General features: G+C 30.2%; 1 protein-coding gene across 8 annotated transcripts in view; it reads right to left on the reverse strand.

The window, feature by feature from the left end:
* ZNF280D (zinc finger protein 280D) overlaps positions 1 to 12,515 on the reverse strand; it is a 128,429-nt gene that overhangs the window by 97,668 nt on the left and 18,246 nt on the right. For 5 of the 8 annotated variants that reach the window (XR_012486936.1, XM_074294610.1, XM_074294608.1 and 2 more), the window contains exons 2-6: positions 9,207 to 9,423; positions 7,569 to 7,730; positions 4,326 to 4,391; positions 4,097 to 4,230; positions 2,085 to 2,202 (exon numbers count right to left, since the gene is read on the reverse strand). Coding sequence is in view for 7 of the 8 variants with exons in the window: in XM_074294610.1 (XP_074150711.1) it covers positions 2,085 to 2,202; positions 4,097 to 4,230; positions 4,326 to 4,391; positions 7,569 to 7,730; positions 9,207 to 9,234 (508 nt within the window). In the remaining variant the exon portion in view is untranslated. Of the gene's footprint in view, positions 1 to 2,084; positions 2,203 to 4,096; positions 4,231 to 4,325; positions 4,392 to 7,568; positions 7,731 to 9,206; positions 9,424 to 9,721; positions 12,230 to 12,515 lie in introns of those variants that run through there. The other 3 variants (XM_074294607.1, XM_074294606.1, XM_074294604.1) reach the window with 2 other exon arrangements.

A 12,515-nucleotide genomic window follows, 5' to 3' on the forward strand; every position in this document is an offset into this window, starting at 1 on the left:
CCTGGGCAAGTCACTTAACCCCAGCCTCAGGGAAAATAAATAAATGAATGAATGAATGAATGAACGAATGAATGAAAAAATAAATAAATGAATGAATAAATAAATAAATAAATAAATGAGGTTACTAGGGGGAAAAAAGCAGTCAAAAAAAACAAAAATATAACAGAATGTGTAGTTGTATTTCAAGATATCAGAAATGAATAAAAATGAAATATAACAAAAATACTAAAATTTTGTTAAGGATGGCAAATGAGAGATATGGTCAAAATACTCTACAAAAATTAGAAAAAGGGGGAGATCAGGAAAAGGAAAGCGTGAAAGAGCCTTAAAAAGAAAACTTTTATTAGGCAGAGATGAAGAAATGTATTATAGACTGAAAGAAAAGAAAGGGTGTGGAGATGATCAAAGGCAAATAAATGCCTATAAATGGAAGAGTGCGTGAAATAATAAATGATTGTAATCCAGTTTGCCTAGAAGATGTGTAAAGAATAATGTGAAATAAAGTTAGAAAATTAAATGGTAGTGATGAATATGGAAATATAAACATATATTGGATTACTTGCCATCTATAAGAGGGGTTGAGAGGGAGGGAGAAAAATTCAAAACACAAGGTTTTGCCAAGGTGAATGCTGAAAACTATCTTTGCACGTATTTGAAAAAACAAAAAACTCTTAATAAAGAAAAAAGAAGAAAATTAAATGCTAGGCTAAGAAATGTATAATATTTTATAAAGAAAACATTGAAGATTTTGAGCAGGTGAATGCAGAAGAACATTGTCTGACTTGTGCATAAGTTACATATGATATATTTGAATTCATGGTAACAAAATTTTAAATGAGTTTTGATCAAACTACAAAAATAATTCAATGTCCTTATATACAAGTCTCTTATAATCTTATTTTTTAAATTTTATGACAGAATCACAAATATTTTGTAGCAATTACCTTCAAATGGAAAATCTTTCATTGGTAAATGAAAATTACCAAATGAAGTCATGGTCCCCCAAGATATCCACAAATGACAATTTTATGAAAGTCCCTTGAAAATATTACTTAACAAACAATGAGTTAATATGGCACCCAGGCTATCTATGTACATTATGTGGCCAAAGTATGGTTTAAAACTATAGCTTGTGCAAATCAATCAGTGAGCTTTACTTACATATTAATAAAACTGGACGAATTTCTAAGTTTTTGATGATTGTACAGGTAGATATCATTGGCTTGATACACAAGTCCAAAAAGTTCTTAGAAGTTTTTCACTACATATACAAAGACTTTTTTCACGTCACAGATATGTTTAGAAAATTGAAGCCCTTGATCTAAATAAACTGAAACAATTTTAGCAGCTATAAAAAAAAAAAAAAAAAGCTAAAAAGTGATTCTGCAATGCCATTTTCTTCCACATAGATCTGATTTGTCTATTCCAACTAGTGGATAAAAAAAAAAATATATATATATATACTTCTGAATGAAAGAAGCAAAAGAAAGTGGGTTGTTCCTATACATTGTTTCTGGAAGTGAGCTTTGACAAGAATTCACATTCCTTTACTAATAATAGTCAAGTTACATGTTTTTATAGTTGGAAAGCCACTGCTTTCACAAAAACCATCTTTATAGAAGAAAAACTAAAACCTCTTTTTGTGTAGGTCAGTGAAATTAAGCACAATTTTACCACAAATATATTACTTTAGATAAGAAATAACATTTTAATACTGATTTTTTTAAAGTCCAGACAATAATACATACTATAGTCACAGTTACTGTGTTCAACTCACTCATTCTAGTCGCAAATCTTGCACTAATTAGCTATGTAAGAGGGTTTGCATTCTCTAGACTTTACCTGCCTTATTTGTTTTTGAAAAAATAATTAGCATTAGGTGCAGGAGATCTATAAGTTCCCTTTCAGTACTAATTTTATGACTCTAATGTTGTTTGCCTAGAAATGTAAGCACAAATTTAAAAAGAAATTAAAACAGAAAACTTTTCTTGATACTGCTATCATTAAAATTGGAAGTCAAATCAGTATTCATAGCCCTCTTAACTATTTATCTATAATTTTAAGCAACCAATCTTTAAACAAACCTGTTAAAGAACGTGCTGCTGCTCCCTGGTACTGAGGTATTCCTGTGTTTTGTCTCAAGTCAAACAGTAACCCTGAAGAATTATTAGGTACAACTTGTGGTGAGTTCATTATGTAACCCTGATAAAACATTTTAAAAGGAAAATATTTATTTCCGTTGAATCATTTTGTTTTATAATCTATAAAGGTAAGCATAATTATATATATATATATATCAGATGGGTGACATAAGTCTTAATAATATATAAATTAAGCAATTAATGTTTTAAAAAATTAACTGAAAATGAAAACAAACACTAAATTATATAATCCTATCATTCAGATTTGACATATTCCTATAAAATAAAGGTAAACATCTACACAGTATGATGTATCTTACCTTATCTAGATTAAAAGAATCATTGAGAATCATGCAAAATAATATGAAATGTCCATATACACTTAGGAGCACGATGGTAAAGTTAGTTACTTTAAAGTTAGTATCAAAAAATAAACACAGTAGAAAGTACTTAAGAAAAAAATAAGACTTTAAAAATTTGGCTCAAATTTTTAAAAAGCACAAAGGAGGTAACAATGTTTACTTTCACAAGTGAATTCAAGCTAAAACTAAAATGCTAATTTTTCAATAGTCCAATATGAGTTACACCTCTGTAGAGCCTATCAGGCCAAAATGGGAATATTTACCACATGTGGGCAAGGGTATACTTTTTATACTGAACCAAAGAAACAGTTATTAGATAATTTAACTTTAAACAATTTTGATTCTGCTTCAGAGATGACTTTCCAAAAATCTTACAACATCTTTTAGAAAATCTAATACCTTTTAATGTAAACTCCCCAAATTCAACATAAATTTCATTTAATTCTTTCATGGATACTCAATCTAACCCATAATATCAATAACCTATTCCAGTTAGAATAGCTACTACTAAGAAGATAATTTATTTCTGACAAAAGCAAATGAATCATTTGTTAAAAGATCACATTATTAAATATTACTTGGATTTTTTTCTCAACTGCTATTTGGATTAAGTTATAAAATTAGTTTACTATTTTAGACAGAACATAGGGCAAGCCAGAAGATCTAGGTTCTAGTGTCAACTTCATCATTTTTTAGATACCTGCCTTGGTTTAATCTATCTACACCTTATGTTTCTTCAACACCAGTAAGGAATAATAGTTGTACTCTTATCATCATAAGACTGTTGTGGAAGAAGAACTTTTAAAACATTAAAAGACTGCGTATAACTATGAGAATTATCAGTAACAGCAGATTTTTGTTTAGCTTAAAAATAAGTTGAAAAATCATCTACTTTTTATAGAATTATTAAGTTTAAACCAAATGACAAGAAAATAGCATAATTGACTTATTTTAAAAAATAAAGTACCAAGAAGACAAGAAATATTAACTTAAATACTACTAAAAATGAATGTTTAGATTCTGTTAGTAAACTTAAAATACATGTTTTAAAAGAGAAAAAAAAAACCTTAAAAAAAAAAAAAAAAAAAAAAACCCAAACAGCAATAATGAACTTATTCTTCATTTTAAAACTGGTATTTCTTTTTAGTATAATTTAGAATATGAATGTATTGATGGTTTTTTCCTCAAACAAATGATGTACAAAAGCTTGCAAATTTTTCAAATTCAATAACTTGAGTTAAGTTTATAAACTAAACTTAAGATGAACTTTTAAAATGTCATGCCCAATTAGTACTAATAAATAAATCCTTTATTGTGTAAGAATTGAAACTGCTCAACCAAACATTACAAAGGCTTAATTATGAAATATTTTGTCTGTGATTATGCTATTTATACTTTATAGCTATTATAGCTAAGTAAAATTAGGACCTAAGTATTCAATAGCATTACTATTTTATGCACTCTACCTAATTTAATATAGCTTTGGCAAGTATGATTAGTGAGCTATCAGAGAGGGTACTACTTATTTATTGAAAAAAGCTGTCATTATAAACAAGAGGTATCTGACATGAGTGAACTTCCAGAAACACTTACAGATTTAGACAGCGGTTGAGCAACAGAACTAGCTGTAGATCTTGATATAGATTGAAAAACTGGTGAAGCTGCCACAGTATTTGATGTTGGAGTCATGTAGTGTTGACTGGTTGGCTTGAATGAACTAACAGCACCTATATGATTTATAATATTGTTAAACATTTTCAGAAAAGAAATACTGGTCTTATATTTTGTGTGAAAATTATGAGAGCACACATAAAAAAATTACCTCTATTGGTGGCACCATTCTGTATTCCTCTTGATGATGAGCTGGGGTTGACTCTGTTCAAAATATCTATTAAGATTACAACAGTTACAATATGACCAATGTTTAATAGTTCCCCGGTTTGGGAAAACACTTACTAGATTAAAAATCTTCAATTGCTAAATTTAGCGTCTGCCTGTATAGGTTAATACCTCAAAATGGTACTTATTTATTTACTATGGAAAAAAGATTTCCTCACACACTAAAAACATAATAGTTTTAAAAATTAGGTCCCTAGGGTATATGGTTTCATCATCCTATAGAAGCTTTCATTATCAATTTTAAACTTCTAGGATAATGAACAAAATATTTTAGGATTTTTTTTTTTGGTTTTAAATTTCAATTATAGACCCTAAAAATAACTGTGATTTATAAACTTCACCTATAACACACATATTATATACTATATTGTATCTCATAGTCAAGAAATGTTAGTGCATATTGTATATAACTTACAGAAATTACAGAAATAAAGCTCATTTATAAGGCTCATCAACTTAAATTCCTCAACTATTTTATGGGGTAATTATTACTATTTATCCCTCCTTTATAACTGCAAATATTGTAGCTGAGGTTAAATGACTTGCCCAGAGTCACAAAACTTCCATGTGTCTAGGGTTGCTTTGAACTAGGACTTCCGTCTCCAAATCTGATGTATATTTACCATACAAGGTTTACAAGTAAATCATAAAAAACATTTTTATTTTAAGCAAGAAGTTAAGAAAAAGCAGTTGTACTGGAGTTTGTCAATTTCTTCTTGAGTAGAATTAAATTTTTCAAGTCCATATTGCTACCAACTACAAGGTATGATAATGAGATTTTTACATGAACATGGGAGAAATTTTAATATTTATTTTTTTATCTTTAAGTCCTAAAGTTTAAAAAGATGACAAATTATGAAGAAATAGTAAGTTTAAAATTTCATTTCACAATCTAAAAAGCATTATTTTGAGTCAACAAATCTAAAGTGTTATATGGGAATACTGATCAATGCTTTCTCAATAGTTTTAAATCAGAACAAGATAAAATTACCACAGGATGTCCAAAAGCAAAACTTATTCTTTGTCACAGTATCGGCAGAACTCTTGCCGAGTTCTTGAAATTATCTTGTATGTAAAATAGCTAAGAGAATTGTTTTTTATTAAAAAAAAAAAAAATTTGTATATAATTTTTCTGCATTATTACATGAACAATTTTCACCACTGTTTTATTTTTTTAAATGATCATGGGTAACTTATATAACAAGGTTCATCAACAAATTACATGATCCAAAGTAATTTAAAGTTATAAAGAACAATAAAATTCCATAGACCAAACATGAGAACTATTCTGCTCCTTATCCATAGATTTCCTTCTTTCTTTTCTATGCTCATATAAATTTTAGTAAGGATACTCCAAAAATCCTATTACAAACATTTGTAATCAAGTTGATAATGCCTAGTAATATGATAACATTCCATTTATCAAGTATTTTTGGAAATTATTTCAAAAAATGGGTCCTCCAAGTTAAACAACTTGACAGAAATCTTTCTAGCATGATCATATACTACTGTGCCATCTTAAAATAAGAGCATTTCAAACCCATTTTAAGCTTTTCTTAACGAATCAGAAGCATCATTATAAATATGATTATAATTTCAAATATCAACACTTCAAAATGTTTTCTGATTTTATCAATGGGCACTCCTATTGATTCGGATGTCAACTTCTCAATACCTTAGATCATTTTAATGAGGTATTATTGCCAAGAGAATTTCTGGTAGCCAATTTCATCAAATCCAGTAAATCTCTCTAAACATAGTTATAGGCTAGTGCTAAGGTAAAAAAGACGATCTGCTGCTAGGCTTTCTCCTCTTTATTACTGGCAGACAATTTTTAAAACTTATTTCTTTTTTTGGGTGGGAAGAGAAATGACTAACAGTCTGAATCTGAAGCCAGGAAATTTTAAGTCCAAATGAGGGGGGCAGCTAAGTAGAGTGGTGAATAGAGCACCAGCCCTGAAGTCAGGAGAACCTGAGTTCAAATGTGGTTTCAGACACTTAACCCGATCCAGCTGTGTGACCCTGGACAAGTCATTTAATCCCAATTGCCTCAGCAAAAAACAAAACAAAACAAAACAAAAAACAAAACAAAACAAACAAAAAAAAAAAAAAAAAAAAACAACAACAACCCAAAAAACAAACAAACAAAACCCCCCAAAACCCAAATGAGGTCTGTCAATTTAGTAGCTATGTGACTTTACACATGTCACTCAGCCTCTATATGCCTCAATATCCTCATTTGTAAAAAGAGGATAATAAGGGCACTTAATAACCAGGGTTGTTTTGAGAACCAAATGAGATCTTTGTAAAGTGCTTTACAATCCTTAAAGTACTAAGTAAATGCTATTTTATTCTGTTCTTTTCTAGCTAGTGGTTTTGTAAATTCTTTTAGTCTTATGTAAATATAGGTCTAACTGGGGCCAGGAAAGGTCATCCTACTTTCAAACTTAACTTGTACCTCCTATCTTTATGGTTATCTTTAAGGATTGTTTTTTCTTCTTACAGTGTTTGTTTGTATCATATCAGCATTGACTCACAACATTTGAAAAGTGGTAATCTCATAAATAGTGCCAACTCCAATTTCTATAATGCTTTTGATCTTACTGAGTACTATGAAATTAGATAATCAAGTTCTTAAGAAATATGCACATGATAATAGTCAGGATTTGAGTGAGGATCTGAAGACTTGTTTTATCAAGTCAAGTGCATGGTCTAACTAACAACTATTTCAGATGCTGAGGTATGTTTTTCTTTAATTTCTAGGATTTACAGGTAGTTAGTAAGAATAGTTTTTACATTTAAAAAAGCTTTATTGTATTTAAAAACCTGAAAATTATCCTTAGCTCACTGGCTACTCTAAAAGGGAAGCCAAAAATAGACTGAGTTTGTCTAGTTTGACAATGCCTGATGTAGATGGCTTAGGTTGCTGAATACTATTATATAGATAAAAGATTATTAAATAATATCTATTAAAGTATTTTATTTATTAAATATAATTTTCAATGACTATCATGTTATCCCATTTCCCTTTTCCAAACTTCCTTGTTTAAAAGTTAGCATTGCTATGATTTTTTCCTATATGTTCCTATATTGTTTCCTATATGTTTCCTACATATTCCTATTATATTCCTTAGCAAAATTTAATTTTTTGAAAGTAAATTCTTACTTGAAATGGCTGGTTTTGAACTTGCAATCTCCCCAACAAAGATCGGCTCATCATCATCATCATCATCATCATCATCATCCTCAACTTCTTTTACTTTCTTCTGCCATGGTTCCAGCTCTTCTTCTTCACACTCCATAAATAGTTCAGCCATTTTAAAATTATCTAATAAAACAGGTATAGATTTTGAAAGGATATTTCTTTTCAAAAAATAAAAGACTATGTTAAAAGGTGCTAAATGTTTAAACACAATAATTTTAAGAAGACTTGAAAGAGAGGACCTAAAAGTGCCATTTTAAATTAAAAATTCAATCAAACTTAATCTAATGCAAAAGTCAAGACATAGGCTCTCTTCAACAATGAGGTGAACCAAATCAGTTCATTTGTTCAATAATGAATAGAACTAGCTATACCCAGCAAAAGAACTCTGGGAAACAACTGTGAACCACAACATAGAATTTCCAATCCCTATTTTTGTCCGCTTGCATTTTTGATTTCCTTCTCAGATTTTACCTTATTTCTAAATCCGATTTTTCTTGTGCAATAAAATAACTGTATGGATACGTATATTTTATATATATATATATATATATATATAGTATTTAACATTGTAAATATTACGTATTGTAAAAATTACGTATATTGTAAATATATTGTATTTAACATACACTTTAACATGTATTGGTCTACCTGCCATCTGGTGGAGGGGGTGGGTGGAAGGAGGGAAAACAGAAGGTTTTGCAAGGGTCAATGCTGAAAAATTACCCATGCATATATCTTGTAAATAAAAAGCTATAATAATAATAATAATAAAAAGTCAAGACAATGGTAGTATCCAGGTCAAATACTATGTTTATTTAAATATCATTATTCCTATCATCTATTGGAAGGACTTCCACTAATCACTTTCATATATTTTCTCTTCTAAATTATGTTACTCTGTTCTTCAAAAAAAATCTAATGACTAAAAGTAATTTAAAGTGATAATTTATGCTGAACTACTGACGTCCTATATAATTCTATTTTTATGTTTTATGTTCATGCTATTTTCTCACTTGTAAAAGTCTCCTTCCCTACTTTTTGCCTACTCAGATTCTATTCAAAATCCATCCAAGTCTGGTTCTATATCACCCATGAAAAGCCTTTTCCAACTATTTCAGTCAACAAATGATCTTTCCCTCTAATCACTATTGCATGCATGATTTGTACTATTCAACTCAAAACTCAATTACAAAAAGTTGTATACTATTTGGTAATTGTTTTGGATTAATAAGTTTTCTCCCCATGCTCCCTTTCTTAATTGTCACAGGCTGGAACCCAGTTCAATATACAACACATCCTCAATAATATTGCATCAGACTTGATTATTTACATGATTAGGTAAAATCAAAGTCTTAGCCAATGCCAGAGCTAGAAATGAATAACCCCATCAATCTATCCCAGTGGTCCTCAAACTTTTTAAATAGAGGGCCAGTTCACTATCCCTCAGACTGTTGGAAGGCAGGACTATAGTAAAAACAAAAACTCACACTCTGTCTCCGCCCCTTAGCCCATTTGCCATAACCTAGCAGGCCGCAGTTTAAGAACCCCTGATCTATCCCTTAAAGATTACCAACAACCAGCAGCTTTAATACCACTTACCTTTTGGGCGGAGAGGGTTGTCACCCATCAAGTTCCAGAGCTAACTTTCTGTAAATTGTCAACCAAATGACAAATATCAGTATGTACTGTATGTCATTTGATTCATGCCAATTAAAACATGGAACTGGAAATTCTTAAGTCTTCAGGTCTAACTCTCACCTCCATGAAACTCACTGGCCGATGACAGACAAGTCAGTAAGTCTTGGTTTTCTCCTAGCTGTAAGAAATAAAACCATTAAAATGGATTCAATTTAAATAAAATTCTAGTTCAAAAGATTCATATTAATAAAAGTTTTACCTAGATTGTTTATCTGCATGCATATATCTCATTTAGTGACATGAATTCCTGATAATAATCATCTCATATACATAAAATATTTAAATGTGGTAAAAAACTTCCAACTTAAAAAAAGCCTATCACTCCTTCTGTAAATCAAAGAAACTTTAAACAAAGAATCACCCTAGTTTATCTATTTGGCAAATTCAATTCCTTTTTCATTCTTCATTCCTCTTACCCTCCTGACTCCCACCAGAGGAAAGGGGTGGAAATGACACTTTTCAAAGATGAACATCATTGTTGTTACCCATCTATCAATGAATAAAGAAGTCAAATCTGCAAGGCAAGATTACAATTAAGGATTGTGTTGATAGTAGCTAATTAAATTAACTTTCTAAAATTTCCCCTATGTTTAAAAGAAAAATTCAATAAAATTTAACAAGTAGTACCTATGTACACAGAACTACACTATGTATGAATTAAGCATAGTAGGACAGGAAAGGATGGGAACACCCAATTAGTCACCTTGTAGAAAGAAGTCAGAAAACTCCATCTTTTTGCCAATGAAATATGTGCCTTTTTTCTCTAGTGTCAATTCCATAAGTAATTTTCAGAGAGGGGACATTCACTGCCTGATTTCCCAGCCTTTTCTTAAAAGTGCTTTCCTTTTCTTGAATTAAAATGAATAACATTTGGTTTTAGAACTCTCTAATACTGGCCTGAGTTAGATAAGAACAACACAAATATGACAAAATCCAAGAACTAATATTTCCAGACTAATTCTTTGTATAGGTTCTTGTAAATTTAATTAAACAAAAGCTATGATGCTGAAGGAATTCCTGAACATTATTTCAGTGCCTCTAAAAATACAAGCATAAAATGTCAAGGAAACACTTTACTCACATATATTTGACCACAGTCACACAAATATAACAGAGAATCTTTGATTTTGAGGCAGGACTTATATTCAAATTTGAACTTTCCTCGAGGTGAGTTAATTTATGTTATCTCTAAGAAACTTTCTAGGTATCCTTTGATTATGTGGTTGAGAATTCATATTTAAAGCCAGTTTTAAGTTATTTGCTCAGAAAATATAGAAAATGCAGAGAGGTGTTATAGAGTGTCCCTCTAATTCTAGATTTTCTTGTTTCCTTTCATAGATGAATGATCAGAGTATTAGACAAGAAATAAAATTAAATGAGGAAAAATCTCTTTGATACTCTTCTAGCACAAAAGCTCTAATTGTATTTTATTTTACAAAATAGATACTCTCCTATTCTATTTCCTCCTACCAAAAGTCACCCCACAATTTTGGTAGAAATTTGTCTGGGTAATGTAGTGTCTATGCTTTTAAGTTTTTATAAATGAACTTGGTGATTTTTATATTTTTAGCCAAATATAAAATCTATAGCAGAAATTTGAATTAATAGTTTTTCCTTATTTTCCTCAATAGTTTTTCAAAGCACGAGCAATCCAACCACCTTCCAAATAAATGCCCTTGACTCAAGAGATTATCTGGGACATACAACAGACTATTCTATCAGAGTGTAGCTCCAATTCAGTCATTAAACTAATTGTGGGGCCTTGGCAAGTTACTTAATCTTTGGTCTTCAAGATCCTCATTTACATATTGAAGGAATATTGAAATTGAAAGACTAGATGTCCTTTAAGCTCTGCTAGATCTAAAAATTCCCTATTTCTGTGAGATATACTTTGTTAGCTATTCTTATGAGAAAACAAAGATATTCTGACCCACTTGTTTTTCCTTATACATCATTATTCATCTAGTTCCATAAAGAAACCTGCTGATATTTATAGTAAAGTAAATACATAAAACAATTTGGGAAATGAATTTATTAATATTAATTCATTCCATTGGAAAAGATAATAAATCCCAATGGATATAAGTTTGAATTTGAGGTCAAGAACACCTGAATTCAAGTTGTAAAATATGCAGGCTTTAGTGTTCAGTCATGTTTAGGTCACTTAAGCTCTCAATGTTCCAGGCAATTCTCTGAAATGAAGGAGAGTTTACCAATGGTGAAGGGTACATTTATACAGAGAGATGCCCACATTAACAAAATCCCACTGCCAGACCTCTCTCTCTCCCCCCAAAACATAAATATTTACTATCCCACCAAATTCTTGGCATGTCTGTACTTATCATTCCAGTCTTTGAGATGGCCCTGTATAGGTTCTTTGTACTCCTTTGGGAGAGAAGATTCTTGGGAACAAAAATTTTGCAGCAGTCCTTTTTTTTATTCTAGAGAAGAAATGAAAACAAACTGGGTGCTCATCAATTAGGGCACGATTGAACAAACTATGGTATATGATACAGTATTGCTACTTTATAAGAAATTTAAGAGGCAAATTCAGGAAAACCCAAGGATTTAAAAGAATGAAATGAATATGCCAAGAAAACTATTTTAATAGCTAATTATATCATAAAGGAAAATATCTGTGAAAAAGTGATCAATGCAAAGACCAATCATGACTGTAGAAGAGTAGTGAATCATGATTTCCATCACTTAGCAGAGAGCTCTACAGGGCTGAAAATGACATCATTTTCAGACATAACAAATAGATTTGTCTTGAATGCTTCTATTTTTTGTTACAAGGGATGAAGCCATTTATTTTGGGCAAAAGAGGAGTGATAAGGTGATAGTGAAAAAAAGACAAGAGTCATCAATTATTTTAAAATACACATTAGAGAGAAGGAGACAAAGACAAGCTAATCCCACATCAAATTTAATACATACTTTAAGAAAAAAGCTATTATACAATAAAAATTAAAAATATAATCCTATTTTTTTTACTGGAACAAAAATAAAACCATGTCTAATAAGGAACTCACATTTTTCTTTCATGGGAAACAATACTAAATTAATAAGTTAATATATTAAGTTAATACTAAATACATATAAATCAAGAGAGCAAGGAGACAGAAGAATAAAGAAAGATTTCATGCACTATGTAAGAACTCATGAGAGCTGGGTTTTCTGGGTAGCTAGGGTTTTCAAAAGAATGAGGTG

The sequence above is a fragment of the Sminthopsis crassicaudata genome, chromosome 2, assembly GCF_048593235.1.
Source record: "Sminthopsis crassicaudata isolate SCR6 chromosome 2, ASM4859323v1, whole genome shotgun sequence".
Classification (NCBI taxonomy): Eukaryota; Metazoa; Chordata; class Mammalia; order Dasyuromorphia; family Dasyuridae; genus Sminthopsis; species Sminthopsis crassicaudata.